The 25,914-nt window shown below is 45.8% G+C and overlaps 1 protein-coding gene across 1 annotated transcript; it reads left to right on the top strand.

The window, feature by feature from the left end:
- The first annotated feature begins 3,442 nt into the window (after positions 1-3,442).
- On the top strand, positions 3,443-24,225 carry SLC15A4 (solute carrier family 15 member 4). Its single transcript, XM_063173225.1, has 8 exons — positions 3,443-4,012; positions 9,750-10,045; positions 11,587-11,755; positions 12,329-12,406; positions 13,365-13,533; positions 17,187-17,342; positions 21,858-22,016; positions 23,843-24,225. Exons 1-8 carry the CDS (start codon positions 3,443-3,445, stop codon positions 23,989-23,991), a joined length of 1,746 nt encoding a protein of 581 aa, XP_063029295.1. The 3' UTR covers positions 23,992-24,225.
- Positions 24,226-25,914: the final 1,689 nt, after the last annotated feature.

Genomic DNA, 25,914 nt, shown 5'->3' with positions numbered 1-25,914 from the left:
GGGTCCACCCCAGTTAGAGCCAGAAACACAGAGCAGCTGAGTGGGGCAGCAGCAGGAAGGTGAGAGGCCAGCTCAGGGAGTCCTTTGGGAGATCAATAGGAAACAGGTGGCTGATTGTAGATACCCACCTGAACCTGTTTCAACTCTTGTGAAAGTATTGAGACCAGGTGCAGCACATTGGTGGTGATCAGAAGGGGGCTGATTGGCCAGAAAAGTCACTTTTTGCTTATAACCTGGTCTGATTGCCTGATGTGATTCACCACAGGGTCACACAGATGCCAGCTTCCCCAAAGCTGAAGAGGACAGGGAGAAGTGGTCTTCAAAAACCTGCAGTGCCTTGTTATCCATATTTCACTGTCAGGTAGACAGAGATAAAAGAAGCCAAATGCAGAGAAATACTGAAGTAATAATTTTTGAAACAGTAATTCTTCCAATAATTTGTGTGGATTTCTGAGGCTAACAGGTGTTCTGCAATTGAGGGTTTAAAAAGTAATAAAAACACACACTGGAGTGGGTTCTGGCAAACTGTAAACATTTTGGTAGGCAGGCTCATGTTTTGCTACTGAAACTGAATGCTGCAGAGCTGTGTTAACTGCATCTCACTGAGTTATCCCTTAGATTCAGCACAACATTCTTTAGACCACTTCAAACTCCACTGGAACTAAAAATTTTGGCTGCAACCTAGAAGAGCAGCAAATCCTGCAGGAATGCTAAAAACAGGGTAAATGCTAATCTAAGGATAGGCAGAACCAAACCATTGGGTCTAGAACAGTTCTATCACCATTCCAGAAAGCGTTTCTGGCGTGAAATCCCGCTCCTGCTGAGATGTGGAGGGCTTTTGTCAGCGTGGCCAGGATTCCAGCCTGGAAGTAGCCCATGGGAAGCACACTTGGGCTTCTCAGCTGTCACAGAGCTGAAGGTGTCACACGGGCTGAGTGAAGCTCCACAGGTGCCTTTCAGCCCCTCCTGGTGCCACCATGTCCCCACAGCCCATCCAGGTGTGTCACACCTGGCAGCTCTGGCAGTGTGTGCCCAGAGCAGCCTTGGAACCAAAAATGGGGATTCTGCAGCTGTACCCTGGCTGTGAAAGCTCAGAAAGGCACATTTTGGGTTAGCAAATGCTGTCCAACACATTTAGTGTGCAACACAAAGAAGAAGAAATGCAAACATTAAAGTAAGACAAAGCCTGCTCCGTGAGAAATGAGGAAACTCAACCAGTCACCTGAGAAATAAAGAGGAAATAAAAGAAACATTCAAAGAGATCTTAACATGTTATCACTATTTATGATAACTCTGGCTTTATGCTATTTAGGCTTTGACTGAAAAGGTAATCTGGAAATGTGCATTGCATCTTGAAAACATGGAAATGCATGCATGTATTCCTGTATAGACACAGCTGCACTCACTGTGTGCACAGAAAGGGTCCTGGATGTATCAGAATGAACTTCTAAACACACTGTAGCTCAGTATTGTTTGGAGGGAAATAAAAACCTCCTTCCTGCTGTACTTCCAGAGAGAACAGTAACTCCTGAATTTAGTGAGAGTACCCGCATCTCTACCCCTGAAGAGTTAGGTAACATTTTAATGTACATTCCAACTGCTGCTCAGCATTGTTAGGTGTTTGTACCAGTTGTGGGACAGGTCAATATAGAAATCTCACCTCACTCACCAAGGTAAATGATGAAGGGTCTAAAACATGAAAATAAGACACAATAATTCAAAGTGTGCTTTATTACTTTGAGTCCCCAGAAAATACTGCCAAACTCCTCAGAAAGTGCAATCACAGTTAATATGACAATAAGCTAGGAAAAGATGAAATGTAATTTTGTTACAGAATCAGTCACATTACAGTAGTTCACAAAGAAATGCCTGTACAGCTGATTGCCTTTTCCTCATTGTCCTTTGTCATGAAATTTCTTAACTAGTTAAGAAAGCAAATATATGTAATCAGTCATTTTTATGGCATATGTTATTTACAAAGGCCCATTACTGAATGACTGTATTTACTTTTACAAGCATCACTTGCTCCAAAGTAAGTCATGCCTGAATGTTTGCTATGTAACTACATGATGTCAATAAACTTAACTTTTTCTTTGAAAACACACAACCAGCAGTGTCTTACCCACTTTGTTCTGGCCAAAAATAAGACTTTTAAGATTTGCTGCTGAAGACAGTTTAACGCGTTCACAAACTGTACCTCAACACGTATGATGGTCGAACTGCAGCACATCTCAGGGTTGTAATCTTGTAATCTTATGTTTTCCCATTTTAATCACATGCTTTGTCCCACTGAAATCAGTGTTCACTCTCCATGTGTACCTGGATAATTCCTGCATGCCTTCACACCCAGCTGCTGCTCCCACTCCTGAGTCACCAGGCACATCCTGGGGGCTGAGCTGGCCTCAAACACATATAAAAACACAGATAAAAACACAGATAAACCCAGCCTTTTACAGTGCACATTTATCACCTTATCCTTGTTGTGCGACAATCTTTATAGCATCAAGTTACCCTAAAAACCCCAAAGATTATTTGGGGTATGGAGCATCTCTTTTGAGGAACGTGGAAGCCTGTTTAGTCTCAAGAAGACTGAGAAGGGATCTCATTAATGCAAACAAATATCTCAGAGGTGGGTGCCAAGAAACTGGTACCAGGCTCTTTTCAGTGGTGCCCAGCCACAGGATGAGGAACAACACCCATAAACTAAAGCACAAGTTCCACCTGTCCGTGAAGAACTCTTCACAAAGCATGGCAGAGCAGCTGCCCATGGAGGCGGCGGATCCTGTCTCCCGCAGACATTCCACACCCCTGGGCGCCTTCCTGTGCCAGGTGACCCTGCCCGGGCAGGGCCAGCCAGAGCTCCTTTGGGACCGTTCGGGGATTCTGTGCATTTCCATTTCCATTTCCCTGTGCAGTCCCCGAGCGGCAGCCGGGTCACGGCGGGGAGAGGCGCCGCACACCCCGGGCTGCCCAGCTCCGGCTGGCGCTGCCGGCCGCTCTGACGGGCGCCGTGCCGGCCCTCCCCGGCCGCTCTGACGGGCACCCTGAGGAACCTCCCCACTGCCGGCCGGCCGCTCTGACGGGCACCCTGAGGAACCTCCCCGGCCGCTCTGACGGGCACCCTGAGGAACCTCCCCGGCCGCTCTGACGGGCACCCTGAGGAACCTCCCCGGCCACCCGCCGGGACTCCCTCACGGCCACACCACTTCCGCCCCGCCGCGCCCCACTCGGCCATATGATGGCGCGGCGGGCGGAGTGACAGCGCCCTCAACCAATGGCATCGCGCCGCCGTTGGGGGCGGGGCCGAGCACCGGCAGAGTGACAGCGCCCTCGGCCAATGGCGCCGCGGCGCTGCCCGGGGGGCGGGGCTGGGGCGGCGGCGGGCGCGGGTCCCGGCGGGCGGGCCGGGAGCGCGGCGGGGCCGCCGGGGGGACGCGGGGCCATGGACGAGGCCGAACCGAACGAGCGCAGCCCTCTGCTGAGCAGCGGCGAGCGCGGGCGGGCGGCCAGCAGCGCCTTCCAGGGCCGGCGGCTGGCCTGCGCCGCCGTGCTGCTGGCCGAGCTGCTGGAGCGAGTGGCCTTCTACGGCATCACCTCCAACCTGGTGCTGTTCCTCAACGGGCCGCCCTACGGCTGGGAGGGCGCGCAGGCCAGCCAGGCGCTGCTGCTCTTCATGGGCATCACGTACCTGGTGTCGCCGTTCGGGGGCTGGCTGGCCGACGCCCTGCTGGGCAAGTTCGGCACCATCCTGCTCAGCATGGCGCTGTACCTGCTGGGCATGCTGGCCTTCCCCGTCATCGCCGCGCCGCACACCCGCCAGGGCCTGTGCGGGGACATCCCCCTGTTCCCCGTGGAGAACTGCTCCTCGCCGGCCGCCAACGCCACCCTGGCGCCCTGCTCGCAGGCCGGAGCCACCCGCTACTGCGCCACCGCCACCTTCGTGGGACTGGTCCTCGTGGGGCTGGGCGTCGGCTCGGTCAAGGCCAACATCACCCCGTTCGGGGCCGACCAGGTCGGGTATGGTGTGGCAGCTGCGGCGCTCGGGGTGCCCAGGGTGGCAGAGGGGCTTGCCGTGCTGGGGTGGGCAGTGCCCGGCCGACTGGCCTCTGTGCGGGTGCCGAGCCTGGCAGGGAATGGCATCACGCAGCCCTGGCCCTGTGCAGTGCCGCTGGTTCAGCTGGGCCACGTTCGGTGTCATGTCGGTGCCTGGGGGGTGTCAGATCCCTTTGCTTTCCTGGTTACCCTGCCTCACACGTGGGATCTGAGTTGGCTGAGCCATCACCATGTCAGGACTTGGGTTGAATACTTAATGGCCATTAAGTGGACTGTTAATTGTCCTCGCTGGTCAGTTTGTACCCAGTTAACGTGGCCTCAGAGCTCATCAGGTGAAGTACAACATACGCATTTGAGCTGTGACAAGGATGACATGGGGCTCCTAAGGCAGTGTCAGAGGCCTTCACCATCCTGAGATAAAGGATCTAACAGTGCAGAACTAACAATTTTTATGCTTTAGGTATTTGTGCACTGCCTTGCCCTGGAGTGCCATTTCTGTGCAGCCTGGTGCTGCATCACATGATGGGGGAAGCTGCTCTGGCCATGGTAAACATCACCTGGGCTGTTCTAAGGACACATCCTGCCAAATGACCTTGTGGGGACCCGCCACAGTGATCTCATTCATTGGGTCATCACTGCAGAGCCCAGGGGCTGCACAGAAAATGTTTGAGAGGCAGCTGCAGTTCAGTAGCAACTGGAATGCTCTGTTACATGTAGGATTTTTACAGTCCTGTGCTAAGGCAGTGTGGATGTTGAAATGTAATTTCTGCTTTGCAAATGGAGAATTTCAGCATGCTCAGGTACTGCTGAGCAGCTTTTCTAACTAAACTGAAAGTCCAGTGGCATGTCTGCTGGCTCACTGAGTTCTGGTTAGAGCAGGTATCAGAAATGCCATTCATTCTTTGAAAGAGGGAGAATCCACCACAGAACCATTGCCAAACATACCTCCATTCTCTGTTGTGCAGTTTGCATTTGTCATTCTTTGGCATTTTGTGTATTCTGAATTCTGGGTGAAAGGCAGTATATAAATGTAAAACATTATTATAGCCCAGGATTGTGTGTCCCCAGTGCATTAGCTCTGCTTGAGCCAGCCCGAGCCCATCAAGTGAAATAGCTTTAATATGACTTTATCTTGTAAGGTGTTTTTCAAAACTGACTGCTTATCCCCAGAACGCTTTATGAAAGTTAAATATGGGAGATAAATAATGGCAGGAACTGAGCAAAAGAAGAGCCATTGCCAATGGAAGTGTAGCTGTTGTAGTGGATTTTGTAAAGGCTTTTCCCCCAGGATTTCAAGGGAAGCAGGTTTTGGCTGGGTTTGAAGATAATTCACAGTGATTTATGTAGGGTGAAGCAAAATAAATACTCCTTTCTGGGCCATAATAATCAGTGGAGCTCTGCCGAGGTCTGAATTTTTCCCCTTCTCTCTTTCTCTGGCTTATCTCTTGTTAAATATATTACAGCATGCCACTTACCTTGGAGTGCAGTTTGGGGCCCTCTTGGGTGCCTTTTCCCTGAGCACAGGAATGCAGAAAACTGCTGGGGAGATGAGTACATATCTATATAGCTGTATGTATCTATCTGTATCTCTGTCTACCTGTCTGTATCTGAGAATAAAGTCTGTCCCAGAGCCACGTTCTTGGGAGGCCAGAGCACATTGCAAACGTGTTTGGGCTGGATGTGCACTGAGAGGGTTTGTCCTCTTTCCCCAAGGAAGGGATGAATTGTACATTGTGTACATCAGTTGGCACAATCACCTTTCAGAATGTTAATTGCATTTCATTGCAGATCTCTTAGAAATTACCATGTGAATTTTTCAGCTTTAATGTATAGAATTTGGGTGGAGGGCTCTTGTATAATGAGAGGTTTCTTTATTTAGCAGAATCACTTTGTGGAATATGGGAAACTGAATGTTTCCCATAAGCAATACTTACTTTTCTCTGTTTCCTAACTCTCTGTTGAGTGCCTGCTTTTAGAAGTGCTGTTAGAGTAGAGTTAGGATGAGTAACTCCCACCACTCAGCTTAGCAAAGAGAGTTCTGCCAGGCTGGGACAGAGCAGCTTTTCCCAGCTGTGTTTACAGATGTTTTTCTAGAAGTGTCAGCCTGTCGGTGGTGCTGTGTCAGTGTGAGGGGACGGTTCTCAGGATGGGGTTTCTCATCATGTGATCCCATGCCCTGGCACTTTCCAGTTCCCCTTTCGGGCCAGCGTTTGCTGTCACTTCCTGTTCTTGGAGCAGCCCGTGTGTGACTTTCTGCACTTGGGAAACAATGGCACTGCTGGTCGTTATTGTGAAAGCTGCTTCAGCCTCAGCACCGGGGCAGAGGGGCAGCAGACTCCTAATCTGGTCTCAGCCATAATCACTCTAATTATAGCTGGGTCTCTTGCAGGGTTACAGCGCCTGGGGAGGCCAGGTTTCACCCAGCTGTGCTGCCCTCTGAGCTGCCTTCACAGCCAGTAAATATCAGGCTACAGCTGCCACAGATCTTCCAGCTCTGCTGAAATTGGTGCTGCACAGTTATTTTTTTCAGCTATTGGAAATTGCTGCTGTAAAGATGGCTTTAGAGTGATTTTCAGCCCTTATTTATTTGTAGAGCATAGATTTTCCAGCCTCTGGATGAGGATGGGGAGCCAGGTATAAAGATTTGAAGGTCCCTGACTGCAACTTGGTTTGTTGTTGCTGCTGTCAGACTTCCTATGAGCCTGTGGACCTCGAAGGCTCTGCAGAGAGCAAGTTTGAAACAAGTTGTGGCATTCAGGCCAGTAATAACAGATGGGAGAGGAACACACTTTATATGAGGACTTGCCGAATTTCAGTGTAAAAAATTGAAATTACGTAGCAGCTGAGTAATAGTGTGGGGCTCAGCTACCCAGCTCTGTCAGATGATCTCAGAGTCAGTGGTTGTGTGCAGTGATGGATTAGAGGGTCAGGATTCTGTACATTTGCACAGAACTCATCATTGTACCTTCTTTGGTAGGCTAAAGACAAGAACAGGCTTCTCTGTTCCATCCCTGCTCTGCTGTGTGGCTGTTCTCAGAGGTGACTGCAATGAGTTTGGGGCTGTTTGGTACATTTGTCACTTGTGACTCTCAGTTGACTGCAGGAACAAATGAAAACTACTACTGTCAGGGACCTTTGAGTGATCATTTCATGTTCCTCTCATGTGGGGTTTTGACACGACATCTTCATAGTTCTTTGTCTTTGAGAAGATATTCCACCAGGTAGTCAGTGGGACCTTTATTCAGTTATTAATGTTTGCCAGTTAAATGCCATAGTGGCATTTCTGATGTGGCTGTGATGTGATTTTTAGTGCAAACATATGCTTTGATAAAGAAGGAAGAAATGGATTCTTTGCATTGTAAGTCTGTCATGTGTCTGTCCTTTGGTCACTCTGTCACAAAAAGGACACTGGAGATGGTGAAGGAAGTTTCCAGAAAGGGCCACAGTGGTCACTATGGTCAGTAGTTTCCAGGTGAGGAATCACAAATCAGTCTAAATTTCCTACCTCTGAAAAGGCAGCAGAAAGGAAGATGTGACAGTGGTTTGTGCCAGCAGTGGCAGGGGAGAGAGGCAGCAGTGGAGCAGGAATGGGATGGAAATGGGATGGAGCTGGGCTGTGACTAGAACAGGAATGGGATGGAAATGGGCTGGAGCTGGGCTGTCTGTGCATCAGGAAGGGATGGAGCTGGGCTGTCTGTGCATCAGGAAGGGATGGAGCTGGGCTGTCTGTGGATCAGGAATGGGATGGAAATGGGATGGAGCTGGGCTGTCTGTGCATCAGGAACGGATGGAGCTGGGCTGTCTGTGCTGGTTCCTGGAACAAGGTGAAAGGAGGCAGGCTCAGACTGACTGGTTCAAAGCAGGCACTGGAGGCAGCCCTGCCCACTGTGCCATTGCCTGTGGAGCTCTTTGCCACGGGATGCTGTGCATTCTCAAAGCTGACCTGGGTTCAGAGGCAGGTTACACAGGCTCGTGGAGAGGAGAGCTGCTGCATTGTTTAAGCACAGAGAAGCCATCCTTGGCTCAGGAAGTTCCTCGGGAGCTAATGGTTGGAGGCTGGGATAATGCCTGTCAGAAGGCTCATGGTGTGCTTCCCTGTTCTTTCCTGCATCAAAGTTGGCTTTCTTCTCCCTGCTCTCCTTTGTAGAGATGTCAGCCAGGTCATGTGCAGGAGGGAGGATGAGAAGTCATCTGCCTTGCAGAAATAAGAGAACTGAGACTTTGTGATGAAGAAATGGAAACTTCATCAAACACATTGCTAACACTTACACAAGCTGGAGCACTGTGTTTCATTAATTGTTTGCTAATATCCTGCTGCTCATTGGGCTTTGGGAGGGATTCCTGGATTGAGCCACTGCTGCAGTTGATGAAAGTTAGGAATTGAGTACCAAGGTGAAGCTGGAGAGGGAGAATTTCTTGGGTTTAGCCTCCAGGATTGCATTGGACATTCTGACAGATGCACTGAATGCTGGCAGTGCTGTTAACTGTGCACAGGAATAGATTCTTTCATATTTCCTCTGTGGGTCTTGGCTAAATGCTACAGATGGGTTTGTGCACCACTGGGAAACCTGAAGCTGTTAATCAGAACTGGCAGTGTTAAAAACTCATTTTAAGACACAGCTTGCTTTTCATACTGCAAACTAAGTAGGGGTCTGTTGGAGATCTGGCAAATGAGGAGGGGAAATCTGCAGTTACAAATGAAAAATAACTGACTCAGCCAGGCTGGTGCATGGCACTGACTTGCTAGTCACTGTTAATGGCCTTTCAGTCATCAGCCACTGACAAATGCAGTATTATGGATTCTCCTGCAGACTACTTGATCTTTTTAATGTGTTTCAAACTTCAATTTGCATCATTTCTCTTACATCACCTCTTATGAGTGATGCTGGATTCCTGGGAGTGAATTACAAAATGTGGGGTAACTTACAGTAGGCAATAATAAAGAGGGATGGTAAAACTGTACAGATAGTTCTATAAACAGGGATGTCTTTACTTTCACTGAAGAGACTGAGAGCTTCAAGCAGAAAAAATAACATTATGAACAGCTCTGACTTACAGGGATAAATATTTACTGGGGCCTTGTGATCCTCAGGCAACCCAAATTTAATTAATTTTTTTTAAAGGTCAGAAGGACAAGTGCTCAATTTGTGTTCTGATGAGAGGCATTAAGACTCTGTTAAAAATTAAATTTTTGTTTAATTACCAAGCATTCATTTGAGGCTTAGAGAATGGAATAGTGTTAACTGTTGTGTAAATACAGTTAGAAGAAGCAGCTGTGGCAATGTGTGAATTTCTAGGTAACTTAACTTTTTGTTACTAAAAACCAGTTACTTAAACTCCTGTGATCTATGGGATGTTAATCTGAGGGAGCTTTTTGTAGAGCAATGACCCAGTGAGGTCAGTGCAGTAGGAATAATAATGGCCTCTCTGGGGGAGCTGTGTCTCAGTAGTGTGGCTGTTTTATCCCTGTGCTGAGCTTCCAGAAGGTTTCTCACATAATGGTGCAGCTCTCACTGAGGTGGCATCTCATCAAATACCATGTGAAGCCAAAACACTTAAATCATTCCAGTGTGACTCTAAATGCAACCTGAGCTCTTCGGTGTATTGAACTTGTTAGAATTCTAATTCAAAGATTCTAGTTCTGTTTAGCCTTATTTTCTTCAGAATCTGAAGGGCTTGCTTTTAATCTTCTCCAGGTCAAGGACCGGGGTCCAGAAGCCACAAGAAGGTTTTTTAATTGGTTTTACTGGAGCATCAATCTGGGAGCTATCCTGTCTCTGGGAGGCATTGCCTACATCCAGCAGAACGTGAGCTTTGTGATCGGGTACAGCATCCCCACGGTCTGCATCGGCATTTCCTTCATGGTGTTCCTGTGTGGCCAGAGCTTCTTCATCACCAAACCTCCTGATGGCAGTGCCTTCACAGACATGTTCAGGATCCTCACATACTCCTGCTGCTCCAAGAGGGGCCACGGGGAGCACTCAGCAAACAGGTTTGCGATGAGCTCTCCTGTGTGATCTCTCAGAGTCACCTAGGGCTGAGCTCCTCAGCTCACCCTGCCTGCTGGTCACTGCCACCACAGGCTGCAGGGGAACAAGCAGGGAGCAGCTTTGCTGTGAGAGCTGCAGAGCTGGAGGCCTGGAGCTGCCTTCTGGGAGCTGAGGGATGGAGGAGGCACAGTGAGATGGATCCCTGGGTGTCCCTGCAGCCAGAGCGTGGGATGGAGGAGGCACAGTGAGATCCCTGGGTGTCCCTGCAGCCAGAGCGTGGGATGGAGGAGGCACAGTGAGATAGATCCCTGGGTGTCCCTGCAGCCAGACTGTGGGATGGAGGAGGCACAGTGAGATGGATCCCTGGGTGTCCCTGCAGCCAGAGCGTGGGATGGAGGAGGCACAGTGAGATCCCTGGGTGTCCCTGCAGCCAGAGCGTGGGATGGAGGAGGCACAGTGAGATGGATCCCTGGGTGTCCCTGCAGCCAGAGCGTGGGATGGAGGAGGCACAGTGAGATCCCTGGGTGTCCCTGCAGCCAGAGCGTGGCATGGAGGAGGCACGGTGAGATGGATCCCTGGGTGTCCCTGCAGCCAGAGCGTGGGATGGAGGAGGCACAGTGAGATCCCTGGGTGTCCCTGCAGCCAGAGCGTGGCATGGAGGAGGCACGGTGAGATGGATCCCTGGGTGTCCCTGCAGCCAGACTGTGGCATGGAGGAGGCACAGTGAGATGGATCCCTGGGTGTCCCTGCAGCCAGACTGTGGGATGGAGGAGGCACAGTGAGATGGATCCCTGGGTGTCCCTGCAGCCAGAGCGTGGGATGGAGGAGGCACAGTGAGATGGATCCCTGGGTGTCCCTGCAGCCAGAGCATGGGCTGGAGGAGGCACAGTGAGATGGATCCCTGGGTGTCCCTGCAGCCAGAGCGTGGGCTGGAGGAGGCACAGTGAGATCCCTGGGTGTCCCTGCAGCCAGAGCGTGGTGTCAGCTGAGATCTGTGTCCTGCCACCTCGGAGCTCCTGAGGGTGTGCTGTACCCTGACTGGGCTGCTCTCAGCATTAGTTAACTTTCTTCTCTGGCACATGTTTGTGGATGCCTTCTGGTTTGAAAAGCACTGTCATCTGCATTTAGTGCTCTATGCAGCTTGATGGGGAGCCAGAATTTTGCCACTCTTAAGAGCTGCCCATGGAATACTGGTGGTTGGGTTGGATCACTGCTGAGAGATGTCAGGTGCCTGCTCTGCAGTGGGATTTCATGTGCTCAGGTTGCCAAACAGTTCAGTGACTTCACAGGCAGTATCACAAACTGCAGGTTACTCCAGGTTCTGCCAGTTACTCAGGGCTGGGCTGTGTGGGGAGGGTGGGAAATAAGGAAACTCCATGGCAGAAGGTTTCCTCTCGTGTTTCCACCTGCTGGGGATCCATTCTGGCCTGGCTGCCTTGCTGTAACTTACATGAATGACCCATTTTGGAAATGCACGAGCTTTTTATAAGGAAGAGAGGACTGCCAGTTGTGTTTACTAAACATGTGGAATCCCTTCCCGCAGTGAGGGCCAGGGAGTGCTGCACCCACCCCGCAGGCAGAGCCTCTTCGAGATGGCCAAGCTGTCCCGGGGGGGCCCCTTCAGAGAAGACAAGGTGGAGGATGTGAAAGCTCTTGTCAAGATTATCCCTGTCTTTCTGGCTTTAATACCTTACTGGACAGTGTATTTTCAAGTGAGTAGTTCAAAATGGTTACAGTTATATTTTATGTAATTTCTAATTTAACATTTTTGGGGTGTTCTCTTCTAAATAGGAAACTTACCTTGAAGTTGAGAGATGAAAAATGACTACTAAGGAATGCTCTCAAATAATATTTTGACCTAATAAAAGAAAAAAATAAAATCATTACAATTGTAGTTAAGACTCATAGTTGTACAAATTCACATATCCTAAAATACTGTGCTCTGTTTTATCTTGCAGCTGTTTCATATAGGTCAGGCTTAGTGGTCTAGACCTCATTTTAGTTTTCAGGTTCTGCCTTATGATGATTCGGGATATCAGATACATTTTGGGCAAAAGAAACAATGCAGAAATTGTTTTCAAAGACACACAAATGATTCTTGGTGTTTTTAGTAAAAATAGCTGCAAGGTTAAAAAATCTTGTGATGCTCTGAATGTAATTGTTTTCAGTTTGCTGTGTTGGCATTTCACCTCTGGTATAATCTTTGTTAATGATTGCAAAATAAAAATATCTTGCTCTCAGCACTCCTTGTCCAAGTAATCTCAACTCCTCTTTCCTGATGCTAGATGCAGACAACATATGTATTGCAGAGCCTCCATCTGAGAATTCCCGAGATATCCAATGACACCAACTCCATCCACACGGTGAGCAGAGCAAAACAAGAGCAGGGCCTTTCTTTAGTGGAAATGCAGATTGGGTCAGTGTGGTACAACAATTCCAGGAGGTGCAGGCAGTGCCTTTGGGGATCAGGGGCCTCAGCCTTTGGGGGTTTAGGAGCACGATGCACATCCCAGATTTTGTTATTCCAGCACGTGCCTGGAGTTCACACCAGCCTGCTCTGGATGCATTCAGGTAACTCTCACTGCTTTCATCCTGAGTTTCTTTATCCTTCAGTGGCCAAAGTGTGACCTTTGGAGAAAGCTGATCAATCTCCCTGCCCTGAGTTTCCAGAGCAGGACAGAAGCTTTTCTGCAAGCCCAGTAGGAATAAATACCCACCCTTAAGTGATACATTAGCATTTGGAATTTGAGACACATTTGTTACTCTAGACTGCCTAATCAATAATCACTTTACCTTCAGCATATTGAAAGAAGCTGTTCAATCAATACTTTCAAGAAAGGCTGGCATCATGTGATGCAGAAATGGCACAGACAAGTAAACCACAGGATTTACAGGGTTTACATGTGTTACACCACCCTCTCTGGCCATTTGACAAGTGTAACTTGATTTTAATTGAACTTTGCATGTACATTAGTAAGACTGTTTCTGCTCTTCTGTGGCATATTTCTGATAGTTCTAAGCTTAAAGGAGAAATACAGAGCATGCCTATTAAATGCTTTTCATGACTGAATTAGGTACAAAGTTCAATTCTGTCAGAGGAGAAACTGAGCTTACAGATGTATGAGCAGCCTGATTCAGTGAAAACCTGAATAGCTGAATATTTTCTTCAGTTTTTAAACACTCTTATTTGACTTTTCACAATGTCTGTCAGTGCATTGTTGTTTATTTCAGATCAAAGTGTTCAATCAGAACATTATTTGTAAAGTAATAGTAAAAATTACCTCTTAAGTATGAAATTGCTTTAATCATCTTCCCTTTCAGTTCCCAGCAGCCTGGCTGACCATGTTTGATGCAGTGCTTATCCTGATCCTGATCCCCCTAAAGGACAAGCTGGTGGACCCCATTTTGAAGAGGCATGGCTTGCTGCCATCCTCCCTGAAGAGGATTGCAGTGGGGATGTTCTTTGTGATGTGCTCTGCCTTTGCTGCAGGTAAGAAAGCAACTTGGGCAGCTCCTGACATGGTGAATTGTCCAGCTCACTGCTACAGCATTTTCTAAAGAGCTGTGTGAATATTTAATTCAGCATTATTCAGATCTTTTTTAGCAGGATAGTTGGAATGTGCCTTCATGGATGCATTTTCCTCAATAAAGGGGACTGTATCCAACAATTTACTAAACTGTTTTGAACACTTGCAATAAAATTGGACCAGTTTTCCTGCCTGAGGTAGACTTTGCATATACTCTTTAAAAATGTTTCTTCATACATTCTGACTCACAAGTATAAAAAAGCTGAAATTGTACCCAATATCCTTTCCCTTGCTCTGAAATAATAAAGTTAGGTCATGGCTGAACAGGAGTTTCCTCCCACTTTGGGTTTGCTCCCCCCTCTTCCTGTCCCTAATGTTTGGGAATTAGTGTAGTGTAAAATAGCTCAGCTGTAGCATGAAAGGGAAAAGATGGCAACTCTGCTGGCCCCATAAATCAGCTGCTTTTGAGAGGATTTCAGGTTGTTAAGTGCTGCTGATGTGGAACTGAACATCTCTGAGCAATGCTTCACAGAATCTATAGCCCTCACCAGCATCACTGTAATGAACATCCTGATAAAGCATTATAGCATTAAATAAATTCATGGCAGCACTTGGGATCCCCTCTATTTTAGGGAGAGGGACACATTGGATGGCTGTTAAGATCTCTGTCAATGAGAGAGGTAATTATTAGGCCAAGGTCACTTTGTGGGCAAGGAAAGTTCTTCAAGCAAAGTCATTTAAAGTTAAATCAGAAGTGTTTCTCTTATTCCATGTTTCTCAGGACACTGCTGCTGCAGAGAGGATGATGTAAAACACTTAAATGTCAGCTCTTTAAATAGAACCTGTGGGCTCACATATGAGGGAATTCAAAACCAGCAATATCTGTCTTTATTCCTGGTGGGGAAGAGCACATCAAGCTGTGAGAGCTGAGCTGGGGAATGGGCTCATACAGCACAATTCCGTAAAGTTTCTGATGCTTTTTCCAATTCACCTGCAAATGTAACACATGCTTTTGTTGGTTTGATCCTCCCCAAGTCTGCCCCAGTGGAAAGTGAAAAGGTGAATTCTTTGGGTGATTATTTGCAATCTGTTTGGAAAGTTTAACCTTTTGGAGTTACTTGACATCTCTTCATCATAACAGGAATTTAAGAGCTTCAGTTGGGACAAATTTGGGGTTTAGGAAAATGTTTATTTCTAGCAAGGTGTTGGTTTCTATGTTTCACTCAATTTTTATTTTCTCATTAAGTAATATTTAGAGTTGCCATATTTTAACATTCTTGAAATACACTATTACTACCAACCACTGCTGCCTTTGAGAGGGACACTAAATGAAATTTAAACACATGAAAATGTCAAGAATTTGCAGTCATGGCAATATCTTAATGATTTGTTTGTGCCATATTTCCATTTTGACTTGCTTATCCGACAGCCATTAGTTGTGGACACTGCTCACGCTGCCTATTAGATTGGTTAGATTACTTAAAATATTTTACAGACTGTGTTAAAATACAACTGATCAGATTTAATGAACATCTGCTGTGCTTCATACATCTTATAGTGAGTTCTGAGCAGCAATGTTCAGGGTTATTCAGCTGGAAAATCTACTTCATTTATAGAGTTTAAACCATTATAGCAAGAAGTTCAGATTATTTTAACTACTAAGAGTTTAAAATCAAATATGAAACTTGCCTATCAAAGTCTTAAGGGAAGAATCAATAGATTCCAGATACTGAAGTACTTTGAAGATGAATTTATGGCAAAGTTTGGTATATTGTAGTTGTGCTCCTAGGTGGCTCAGTGGTTATTTTGTAAGAGCATAAACACATTAAAATCACTTGATGTTTTGAGGTGCAACAATTCTGTGTTGAGTGTAAATAAATGAATTTATGTCTGAGCTCTTAGATGACTCTACTGCTTCGTTTACACTTTAATTAAGCTCCACTCTAAAGTGTTGGGCAGCTATATTAAAATTAAAACATCAAGAAGTCCAGTTTTATTTTAATTACAGCAGCTTTTCATGGTTCAGAGGGCACTGAGGTAAGTGAAAAGCTAAAGTAAGATATGATGGGTCATCTAAAAAGAAGTGATGAATATAGAGAGAATGTGGGGGCTGGCCTGCCATGAAGAAGTAATAAATTCAGAGCAGTCTTTACCTAAACCCAGATGTTAGTGAGAAATTTGGCACTGTCACTTAGCACAGAGGGGCTGATCTGGCTGTTCCCCTTTTATTTTTAAAAAATGTTTTCAATTTTTAAAAGAAGTTTTATGTCATAGACTTGGGAAGACCCAGGAGAAGAGGAATTGTGTTGTACATCAGGAATTGTGTTTGTTTCTGGGAAGTGCTGCCAGTGTGGCTCAGAGGGGTTCAGCAGCTCGTGGAACGTGTCCATGGCAGCTCTGGGTGCCTCCAGGAAAGGGAAGGGCACTGAGGAAGCAGATGGAGGCTCTGCACGTGCTGTGACAGCCATGAGCGGCCTATCTGAGCCCTGCACGTGCCTCTGGGGACACATTTGGGTCCCAGGTGAGGGCAGGTTGTGGTTTTGGGGACACATTTTGGGTCCCAGGTGAGGCAGGTTGTGGAGGGCAGGTTGTGGTTTTGGGGACACGTTTTGTGTCCCAGGTTAGGGCAGGTTGTGGTTTTGGGGACACATTTTGTGTCCCAGGTGAGGGCAGGTTGTGGTTTTGGGGACACATTTTGGGTCCCAGGTGAGGGCAGGTTGTGGTTTTGGGGACACATTTTGGGTCCCAGGTGAGGCAGGTTGTGGCTCAGGACAGCACTGATGCAGGCTGGGAGTGGCAGTGGCTCAGCCCTGCTCCTCTGAATGGTGCTGAATAAATTCACCTTATTTCCAAGGATAAGGGATGAGAGTTCCTTTATAGAGGTCTCTTTTGGGTGCAGCAGGAGTTTTATTAACTATTAGCTATTCTGTGTACTTAATGTGAGTCAATGGTTTAATCTGGGCAACTTCAACAAAACCCCAGAGCATTATTTGATATTCACTTTCCACCCTAAACTGTTGTGCTGAGCAAGCTAAAAATGCTTATATTTTACACTATCCTGTCTCTTTTTCATTCCATATGAAGTACTTTCTATGCAATGTATTGCTTGTAAATCAAGCTCTAATGAGCTCTTGGATCTCTTTGGATGAAAAGTGTCATATAAATGTCATAATCATATTCATAGAGGGTTTTCATAGCTGTACAGGACTGGTGTAGCCATTTCCATAAGCAAAAGGATTTCTAATTTATGAATACTGTGGTGGCAGTTGAAATGGTACAACAGTGCAAAGTAGCAGTTTGTGAAAATGAGATTGTCTTTAAAGAAAGCCCAGCACAGTGTCCATGAGAGCTCTGAGCTGATCCATCCAGAAATGGGCTGTTTGTATAATTATTGCCACTGAATGAGAATATAATCACTAATTCTATGGCAGAACAACCATGGCTTGAAATAACACCAGCAGAAGTAGTCTGAAATGCTTTATGTCAGGAAATAAATACATATTCCTGTTGTATCTCTTCTAATTGCAATGCAGGGCTAAATCCTAATTTAATTCTTAATGTGGAGAAACAATGTTTGCATCTTAGGTCAATCTTTTTTCCCTCCCCTTTCACACAGGAATTCTGGAAAGCAACAGACTGAAAATTGTGAAGGTTAAAACAATTAACCAGACAATTGGGAATGTTACATACCACGCTGCAGATTTGCCAATCTGGTGGCAGATTCCTCAGTATGTGCTGATTGGATTCAGTGAAATATTTGCAAGTATAGCAGGTAAGAGTGTGTGTGTGCTTAAATCTGCTTTTGTATCTGTCATAAATGATGGAATCTTAGAAAATAAATCCTTCTCAAGTCATTACAAGTAAGCTCTGATGTTCCCAAATACATTTTCATACAACATTGCTCAATTTAAGTGGCAAAGCTCACCACTGTCTTACACATTTGAAGCCTGGCTATGTAAGACTGTGCTTTCAAAATTAAATTTCAAGCAGAGTGACACCTGAAATATTTGTGTGACATCTAGTTAGTGCTGGATATTTGCAAGCCTTAATGGAAAAAAATCTACTCTTTCAATATTGTATTTTAATGCAGTTTTGTGTCCTCTGAATATTCCTCTGTGTTGGAAATATAATTTGAGCTTTGTGAATTTTTTTTTGTCTTATAAACTGAGCTCACATTTTAGAAAGTCAATTAGTAAGTGGAAACACCTTTCTGAGGGCAAAGGGAAGAAATAAACCACATTGAGAAAGACTTGCCATTTTAAATTGATGTTACTTGAGTTTTTCCATCTATGAAATAAGAAAAGTTTTGTGAATATTAATACTGAAGTAGGTATTTTTCTATCATTTTATCTACTTCATTTCTAGATCAGTTTTTCTGTAGCTATTCCAGTATTTCAACATGACTCTAAGCAAACTGAAACTGCTCACATTTTGTGTGTCTTGAACAAATGCAAGAGATGCTGAGTTCCCCAGCAGTGCCCTGTGTGACGTGGGACAGCTGTGTGCCCACAGGTTCGTCAGCTGAAAGTGCAGTGGGAGGAGAGCAGTACAAAATCACATTTTCTGCTTTGTTTCCTGTGTGTGCAGGCTGATAGCAGAGGAGAGCTCAGGCTATTCATTCTGCCTGTGGTTTTCCAGCCCTGTGTCCTGGGCTGGCTCAGGGGAAATGCCCCTGGATCTCTGGGCACAGATTGCTGCTGGAGCAGGGCTGGGTTACCAGGACAGAAACAGCTCTGAGAGTCCAGGCGTGGCCCTGCTGCAGCAGGACTGTGGAGCTCCCTGCTGCAACCCTCCAAAACTCCTCCAATGGCTCTGGAAAACTCATTTTAAACAACTCACTGCATTTCTGCTTGACTCCAGCCCCTTATCATCACAGTGTTGAATTGTGTTTGCAAATACTGAGCTGTGGGCTCATCCCCTCACACTGGGACACCCCCAGCTCCTCTCCTTGGCCTGCTGTGGCAGAGCTCCTGTTTCACTTCCCTGGGGAGGCCACTTTCATTCCTGGGCAGTGGCAGCCTGCAGTGAGGTCTCTGCTCTGGGAGAGGAGCTGGCCCTGGCCCCAGCTGCCACACATTTGTTCCCCTCTGGGTGAGCACACAACTTGTGCCCCAGCAGGGCTCTGCTACCCACGGGCTGCTGTCATCACAGCTGTTAGGAAATAAAATAAGGTGCTTGCACTGCTTGGCAAGGAGAATAAAAGTGGGGTTTGTTATTTTTCCTATCTGCTCATTTGCTGTCCATTTCTTAATCTGTGTATGGTACCTGTCACAAGTGCCAGCACACAAAAATCTGAACATAAAATCTTGCCTGATTTAGTTAGTTACTACAACAAAGGCTGTATTTAGCATTTCTATCCAAAGAGTAAAATGAATTACTTGTGGCCAGTTTTGTTACAGTGCCACTTCAATCCCAACTCAGATAAACAGATGACTTATCAGAAACACAAGTGTTCATGGAAAATTAAACCAATTTCTTCCCTCTTACACAACCTTGTTTCTCTATCAGGTACTATTAATAGTTCATAGGTGTTTGCAAGGAAAAAACAGCAAAGCTGTCTGCAGGCTGTGGAAAGGCCCTGAAGCACTCTCTGCTTGCTGAGCTCCAGGCTGAGAGGGCTCTGGTGGAGTTCTCTGGGAGAACTCTTTAAGGCTTGCACAATTCTCATGGGAATATTCTGCTCTTCTGCACTTCTGGGTCTGTGCCAACAGCATTAGAACTTCAAAAGCTCTTGGTCAGTGTTGGGAAAGAAATGCACCAGAAATTCTATGCACACCTTAATTGCTTTGTGTAGTGCACTTTCATTGGATTTTTTTTACAAAGGGTCTTTCCTGCCTTCTGATTTTTATCTGAATAGAACTCTTAATATTTTTAAGTCCTCTCAAGACTCAGAGTGTACTTTACCAGTTCAGTATTTAACTTGATAAAGGCATCTACTGTGCTATGAAATTCAGGCTTAAAACAAGCAAAGTGTTACTGGTAACAAAACTATAATGATGGGGAAATGTTGGTTGTGAACAAAAATAGCCCAAGAGCTGAAACATACCTCTGTTTTTCTGTTTACTGTAAAACTAAGCATATTCTTATTAAGCCACATTAGTTACACTTGGGGTACCTTTAAAAAGATGACACACATTGCATTAATCTTTTGTATTATTCTGTCAATCCTCCTAAAGTACCCTTGTCTAACTGGGGATTGTAATCTCACATGACAACACCAGCGAGGGGCTTTCATTTCAGAAGTGCTTGTTTGCAGGAGCATGAAATAATTATCAAGGGCTGCCAGCAGCCAAAGGAGCTCTGAAGGCAAAGAAAACATTTTATATTCTTTATGCCAGATTAAATAGTAGTGTTGCTGCAAAAGTCACTCAAATTTAGAAATGTACCTTATTTTGTTGCAAAAAGAGCAGGGTTACACTCATTTTGGTTTTTGTTCTGAGTCTTAAGGTCTTTTTCCAGCTGGAACAGTCAGATGCAGTGTATCTGTAAAATAAACAAGAAAAGAAGGAGTTCAGATCTTTTCATGTGTTACACCTGACCCTAACTGGTACAAACACTGAGAAGCCTGGTGCCCAGGCTGTGGCTGGGGCTCAGGAGCCCTGGGGCAGCTCTGATCACCCAGCCAGAACTCCCAAACCAGCTGCTGTGTGCCCAGAGGAGTCTGCTTGGTTTTTCTGAAAGTGCAGCTGGACAGGTAAATCCTCCTTGGAAAATCAGAATTGTTATATTGGTAACAGAGCTGGGAAACAAAGGCAGTGTTAATCCTGGCAATAAATGGCACTGTGCCCCCTGCCCTGCCCCTGGCAGCTGTGCCTGCGTCTGTCCCATCTCTGGCTGTGGTTTGAGCTCAGGGAAGCCCCACAGCTGAGCAGGGGCAGAGTTTCAGTTCCTGCTGGCCCTCCCAGCTCCCTGCTGGCCCCAGGGCATGGAGCAGCAGGGCCATGGCCACCAGCCACAGCTCAGGTGTCTGTTAAAGAAATTGGCTGGATGAGTAATCACACAGATTTTGGTAAGTGTGTTTTTCAGTGTGCTCATGGGCTGGAAAGTAGAAGTTTCAGTTAAGCATCAAGGACATGGCACTGTTGAGTTTTAACAGTTTTTTAACACAAAAATATGAATTCAAAATATGAATTTGTCTACTGCTCTGTTATAGTTTCATTTTGCATCTAAGCATGAAATAATGTGAGGAGGCTGCTGCTGGAGCACTGAGCACCCAGCTCTGCTCCCCCAGAACAAAGCTCCTCCCTCACAGCACTAGGGTGCCTTGAATTGTTCATTCTTTCCTTCCAAAGAAATGCCCCTGGATTTGTTAAACCAGCCTGGAGCAGTCAGACAGCAGTGGTGCTGTAAATAAAGCATGCCTTCATTATGCCAGACATGAGAGTTATGCAATTTCAGGTCTGTAATGCTCTCCTTGCAAGGAAAAATGTTAGATGAGGTAGCATTAATTCCCAGTATGAGCAGACTGTTTTGAAACAAGCATTTCACCTGTCAGAAAGAGCTCTGCAAGGAATGGATTTGATTGTCTCTTGTGAATAATCCCATTTGATTTTTGACAGGAGTATTATTCTAAAAAGGAGAGTTAATCATGGGCATTAATCTTTGTGTGGCAGAGCCTAACCCAGTGTGTGCTCTTGGTACACAAATGCACTAGCACAGATTTGCAGATGGATGCTCACTGGTACCCTTTTCTTGGGTTTATTGGTTGAAATTTGAGCAAAGACAGCTGAAAGTTCAAGCCCTCTATCTACAAATTTTAAAAAGAATTGCTTGCTAGCAAGCAATGAACTCGGAGAATTCTAGATCAAAGTAAATTAAATTAAAATAATTACTGCCTTTCCAGTTCCAGTTAATGTCTCTCTCTGCACACTGAGAGACAGAGACACTGAGGCTGTAAGAAATAAATGTTCATGGCTCATGCAAGAGTGACTTTTTCCTTTTTTCCTTGTCCTGCCTGTACTGCCCAGCAGCCAGGGAAGCAGGGGAGGTGGGAAACGTGGAGCTGCCAGGTTTGAGCTGGTTTAATTCATTTCCTTGAGGGTCATTTTAGACAGAAAAATGAATATGTTGGTTCGGAAGATTCCTTGATTTTAGACATGGAACATAAATAAGATCAAAGTCTGTGTCTCAGCATTGGGTTGGTGCATTGATGACCTTTTAGAGGATTCATAAAGCAATTAAAAGGAGCTGGGAAGTGCTAAGGATTCACTACACACCTGTGGCTTCTAGAACAATCTGCTCTCATTTCTTACGTACTCTAACAGCATTTTTTCATCTTTGAACACAGGTCTAGAGTTTGCATATTCAGCTGCTCCCAAGTCCATGCAGAGTGCCATTATGGGGCTGTTCTTTTTCTTCTCGGGGATTGGCTCCTTTGTTGGCTCTGGGTTGTTGGCACTGGTGTCCATTAAAGAAATTGGCTGGATGAGTAATCACACAGATTTTGGTAAGTGTGTTTTTCAGTGTGCTCATGGGCTGGAAAGTAGAAGTTTCAGTTAAGCATCAAGGACATGGCACTGTTGAGTTTTAACAGTTTTTTAACACAGTTATTATTTTCAAAATATGAATTTGTCTACTGCTCTGTTATAGTTTCATTTTGCACCTAAGCATGAAATAATGTGACTGTGCAGAATAATTCACTGCCCTCATGACAGCATGAGGAACACCTCTGCAGAGCCTCAGTTACTTGCTCAGCTCTTGCTGCATTTCATCTCTAGAAATTACAAATATTTTCATTTCAGTAAAAAATATTTAAATTACGTGCAGCAGAAGAATATATTTGGTATAAAGTACTGAAATTGCTTTTTGTGGTTATGAGAAGTAAAATGTACCCATTTCTCTCCAAGTGATTATTCAGCTTCCTCATTTCAAGTGACTTCATTGAAATTACCATGAGTTAATTCTGCACTTCTGTCTGCTAGCTATTTATACTCCTAAAGTTCAACAAATCACCTGCTTTGAGTTGCCAGTGGAGGTTAAAAATAATTACTGGCACCAGTAGGTGGCACCTTGGGAATTTCAGAAAACCCTCCCATCCTCAGTGGGCTGATTAGTTCAGCCAGGAGGAGTGTGAACAGTTCTTCAGATGTCTGCTAGACCTGCCATGTGCACATGGCTTAAAACTGCAGCCTAAACTTTCAGTTTGGTCCAGGAGAATTTGCCATTTCATCTGGATTCACATTTACCGAAAAGCAGTGGTGCCTGATTCCTGCATGTGCCACAAGCTGGCATCTGTGACTTGTAAGTTCTTTAAAAGATAACAAGCAGCTTGAACTTAGGGAAGTGTCCTCCCCAAAGGAATATTTCAACCCATTGAGACTTCTTTTCCTCCCAAATCTCCTGAGGAAGTTCCCTCTCTCCAGCACCTCAGGGGTGGTTGCTGCCATTGAATTGACTTGTTTCTCCCACCAAAACTAAGATTTCATGGGTTTAATATCCCATCTCATAAAGGATAATTACTACTCTTTAAACACATCTGCTCTTGAAATGGAGATTCACATCTATATTGTATTTTAAATGTCAGGGAAAGGCTCAATTTAATTTTATTGCATTTTATGATAAGTTCATTTAATTGAATCTTAAGTTTCAGTAATTAAAGTAATTGAATCTGCACGTTTATAGGCTTGCAGCAGGAACAGCTGGTTGGGGTCCATGCACACGTCACTGTTTTAGTCTCTGCAACACATCTGATAATTGTAATGGTCCAGTTGGCTGTGCTGTGCTGGAAATGAGCCACGATATATTGTTCTTGGAAATCCAGCAGGAGCTGGGCATGCTTCCTAACAGAGGAGTGATGTTTTAGCAACGAGCTTCCTGCATTTAACACTGTTCAGTGTCCAGAGCAGTAATTTGTGACAACTCACAGGGGTCATCACAGGCGGACCGAGCCACAAAGAAATCCCCTATGTTTTCATGAACTCTAAACTTTGTTGCCAAAAAAGGCTGAGAAACAATTGCAATAATGGCTTTTTTGTATCTGTGGAGTGGCCAACTTCTTCCTTTACAGCATTCATTTTTTGTGTTTTTTTTAATTTTCTTTTGACTTGGTCTAAGGCATTGGAGAACAAAGGAAAACATTGCTTATCCTGGGCACACCTTCCTCAGCAGTGCCAGCCTTTGCTGTGGATAATTAAAATGAACTTTGCTGTGGGATGGAAATGTGGTTTGGTTTGGTTTGGTTCTGCACAAAAGTCTTCACTAACACCTAACAAGATTCACGTTTTCGTTTGTATCATCTTACTTAATGCTTTTTTCCTCCCCAATTGTTCCCAGGCAATATCAATGGCTGCCAATTGAACTATTACTTCTTTCTGCTGGCTGCTATCCAAGGAGCCACCCTGCTGCTGTTCCTGATTGTGTCTGTCAAGTACGAGCGCCACAAGGCCAAGGCGGGCGAGGCGGCTGCCAACGGGAGGCTGTGAGCCTGTGAGGCAGGGCACCCTGTGCCAGGCAGGGCAGTGCCAGCCAGGGCCTGCCCAGGGACCTGCAGCCCTGCCCTGTGCCTGTGGGGAAGTGCCTTAGGGCAGGGGCTGCTTCTTGCACTACGGCCTGCCAGGGACAGCAAAGCTGGGTGTGAGTCACTGCAGGCTCTGGAGCTGCTCTGTGCCCATGGGCAGATAATCCACTGCAGGCTCTGGAGCTGCTCTGTGCCCATGGGCAGATAATCCACTGCAGGCTCTGGAGCTGAATCCATCCCCTGCAGGCTCTGGAGCTGCTCTGTGCCCATGGGCAGATAATCCACTGCAGGCTCTGGAGCTGCTCTGTGCCCATGGGGAGCTGAATCCATCCCCTGCAGGCTCTGGAGCTGCTCTGTGCCCATGGGAGATGTTTACTGGGCTCCTGAGGCTGGCACACCTGGAGGGCACTGCAGGGACCCACGGGGGCTGTTCTGACCCTGACTCTGCAGGCTGAGCCTACCCTGAGGACACAGGAAGGAAACCCTGACAGGAGCCTCAAGCAGTGCATGGGTTTTCAGTGCTGGGAGTCATTTTGGGGTGAGAAACAGGGATGAATTAAATTACAAATCAACACAGCTTAAATTTTATAATTGACCTGTTACGGACAGCGTATCAAGAGTTCCAGACTTGCAATCAGGAATATTCAGGACTGAGGGGTGAATCCTAAATCCCAGTCAGGCAGCTGCTGCAGCCTGGTGCACAGCTAACGCTCGTTGGGATGGCAGCTGTTGGACTGCAGCAATGTTTTTATTTGTCAGCCTGCATTAGATGTGTTAGGGCAGCAGCCACCTCGGGACAAGGCCCTGCTCAGCCTGAGCCTGCTCCTCCCCAAGGACTGTTCCAGGTATCTGCAGGAAGCAAAGCAAGCTGGAATTCTGAGCAGATCAATGCACAGTAACCTCTTAGCAGCCTTTAGCCAGGTCCTTCAGCCTTGTCTTACTTTAGTTAACGTGCTCCAGGGTTTGGATCTTTCAGCAACACATTCCTCCAGCAGAGCAATGGCTTCATGTTCAGCCTCTTGAATTTTAATGATTCTAACAACTGTACTTCAGAGTGTGTGCACACTGCTATGGAAGGTGCAAGGAATTATGCAGAAAGAAAATAAAACCTTTTTATTAATGCGTTGAATTTTTATAGTTTCCTTTGTCTGCAGTTCTGTTGTTGAAAATGTCCTTATTTTGTACATGGACATCTTTTTAATGAGTTTACAAAATAAAATGAACCTCCATGCTGTGACTTTCGACCCTTTGTTTCTAGGTGAATAAAATATACTGTAACTGCTTTGTTCTTTGGCCTTTATTTCCTGAAGACACAGAGGAATGGTGTTGGATTTCTGAGTGTCCACAGGCACCCCATCAATTCTGGCAGGCACTACAGCAGTGTCCTGTCCCTGCCCAGATAAATCAGCAAAAATGCTTCAGCTATTGCATTCCTTAGCATGATTTAAAACTGGAATGACTGAAGAATAATGTCTCTATGAGGAAAAACTAATTTCCTTTCCTAACTCTGTTTCTGAAGCTGCATATGCTGTGTTTCTGGAATATCCCATTTATAACCAGCTAAAAAAGCATCATATTAGGAGAGTGGGAGCTGCATAAGAGACAGAACAGGTCATTTAATAACTTTTGCCCTTTTTGGGCTGCTGTTCCCCAAAAGAACAGAACACCCCAGCCTGGGAGAAATTGGCACACTGTGCTGGATTTCTCCAAACCCAAAGCTGCCAGCATTGGCACCCTGCAAGTCCTTACAGCCCCAAAGCCACCTCTGAGCTGATACCTGACCCTGGGGAAATGACTTCTCTTTCCCATGGAAAATGTTATCCCTTTGGGGGCTCTCAGACTGGCAATATCAGGGTGCCAAGCAGAAAATGATCAAACTTTTCTGTAT

Source organism: Melospiza melodia, chromosome 20 (genome assembly GCF_035770615.1).
Source record: "Melospiza melodia melodia isolate bMelMel2 chromosome 20, bMelMel2.pri, whole genome shotgun sequence".
Classification (NCBI taxonomy): domain Eukaryota; kingdom Metazoa; phylum Chordata; class Aves; order Passeriformes; family Passerellidae; genus Melospiza; species Melospiza melodia.
The sequence above is the reverse complement of the archived record's forward strand: the minus strand, read 5'-3'. Positions and strand labels throughout refer to the sequence as shown.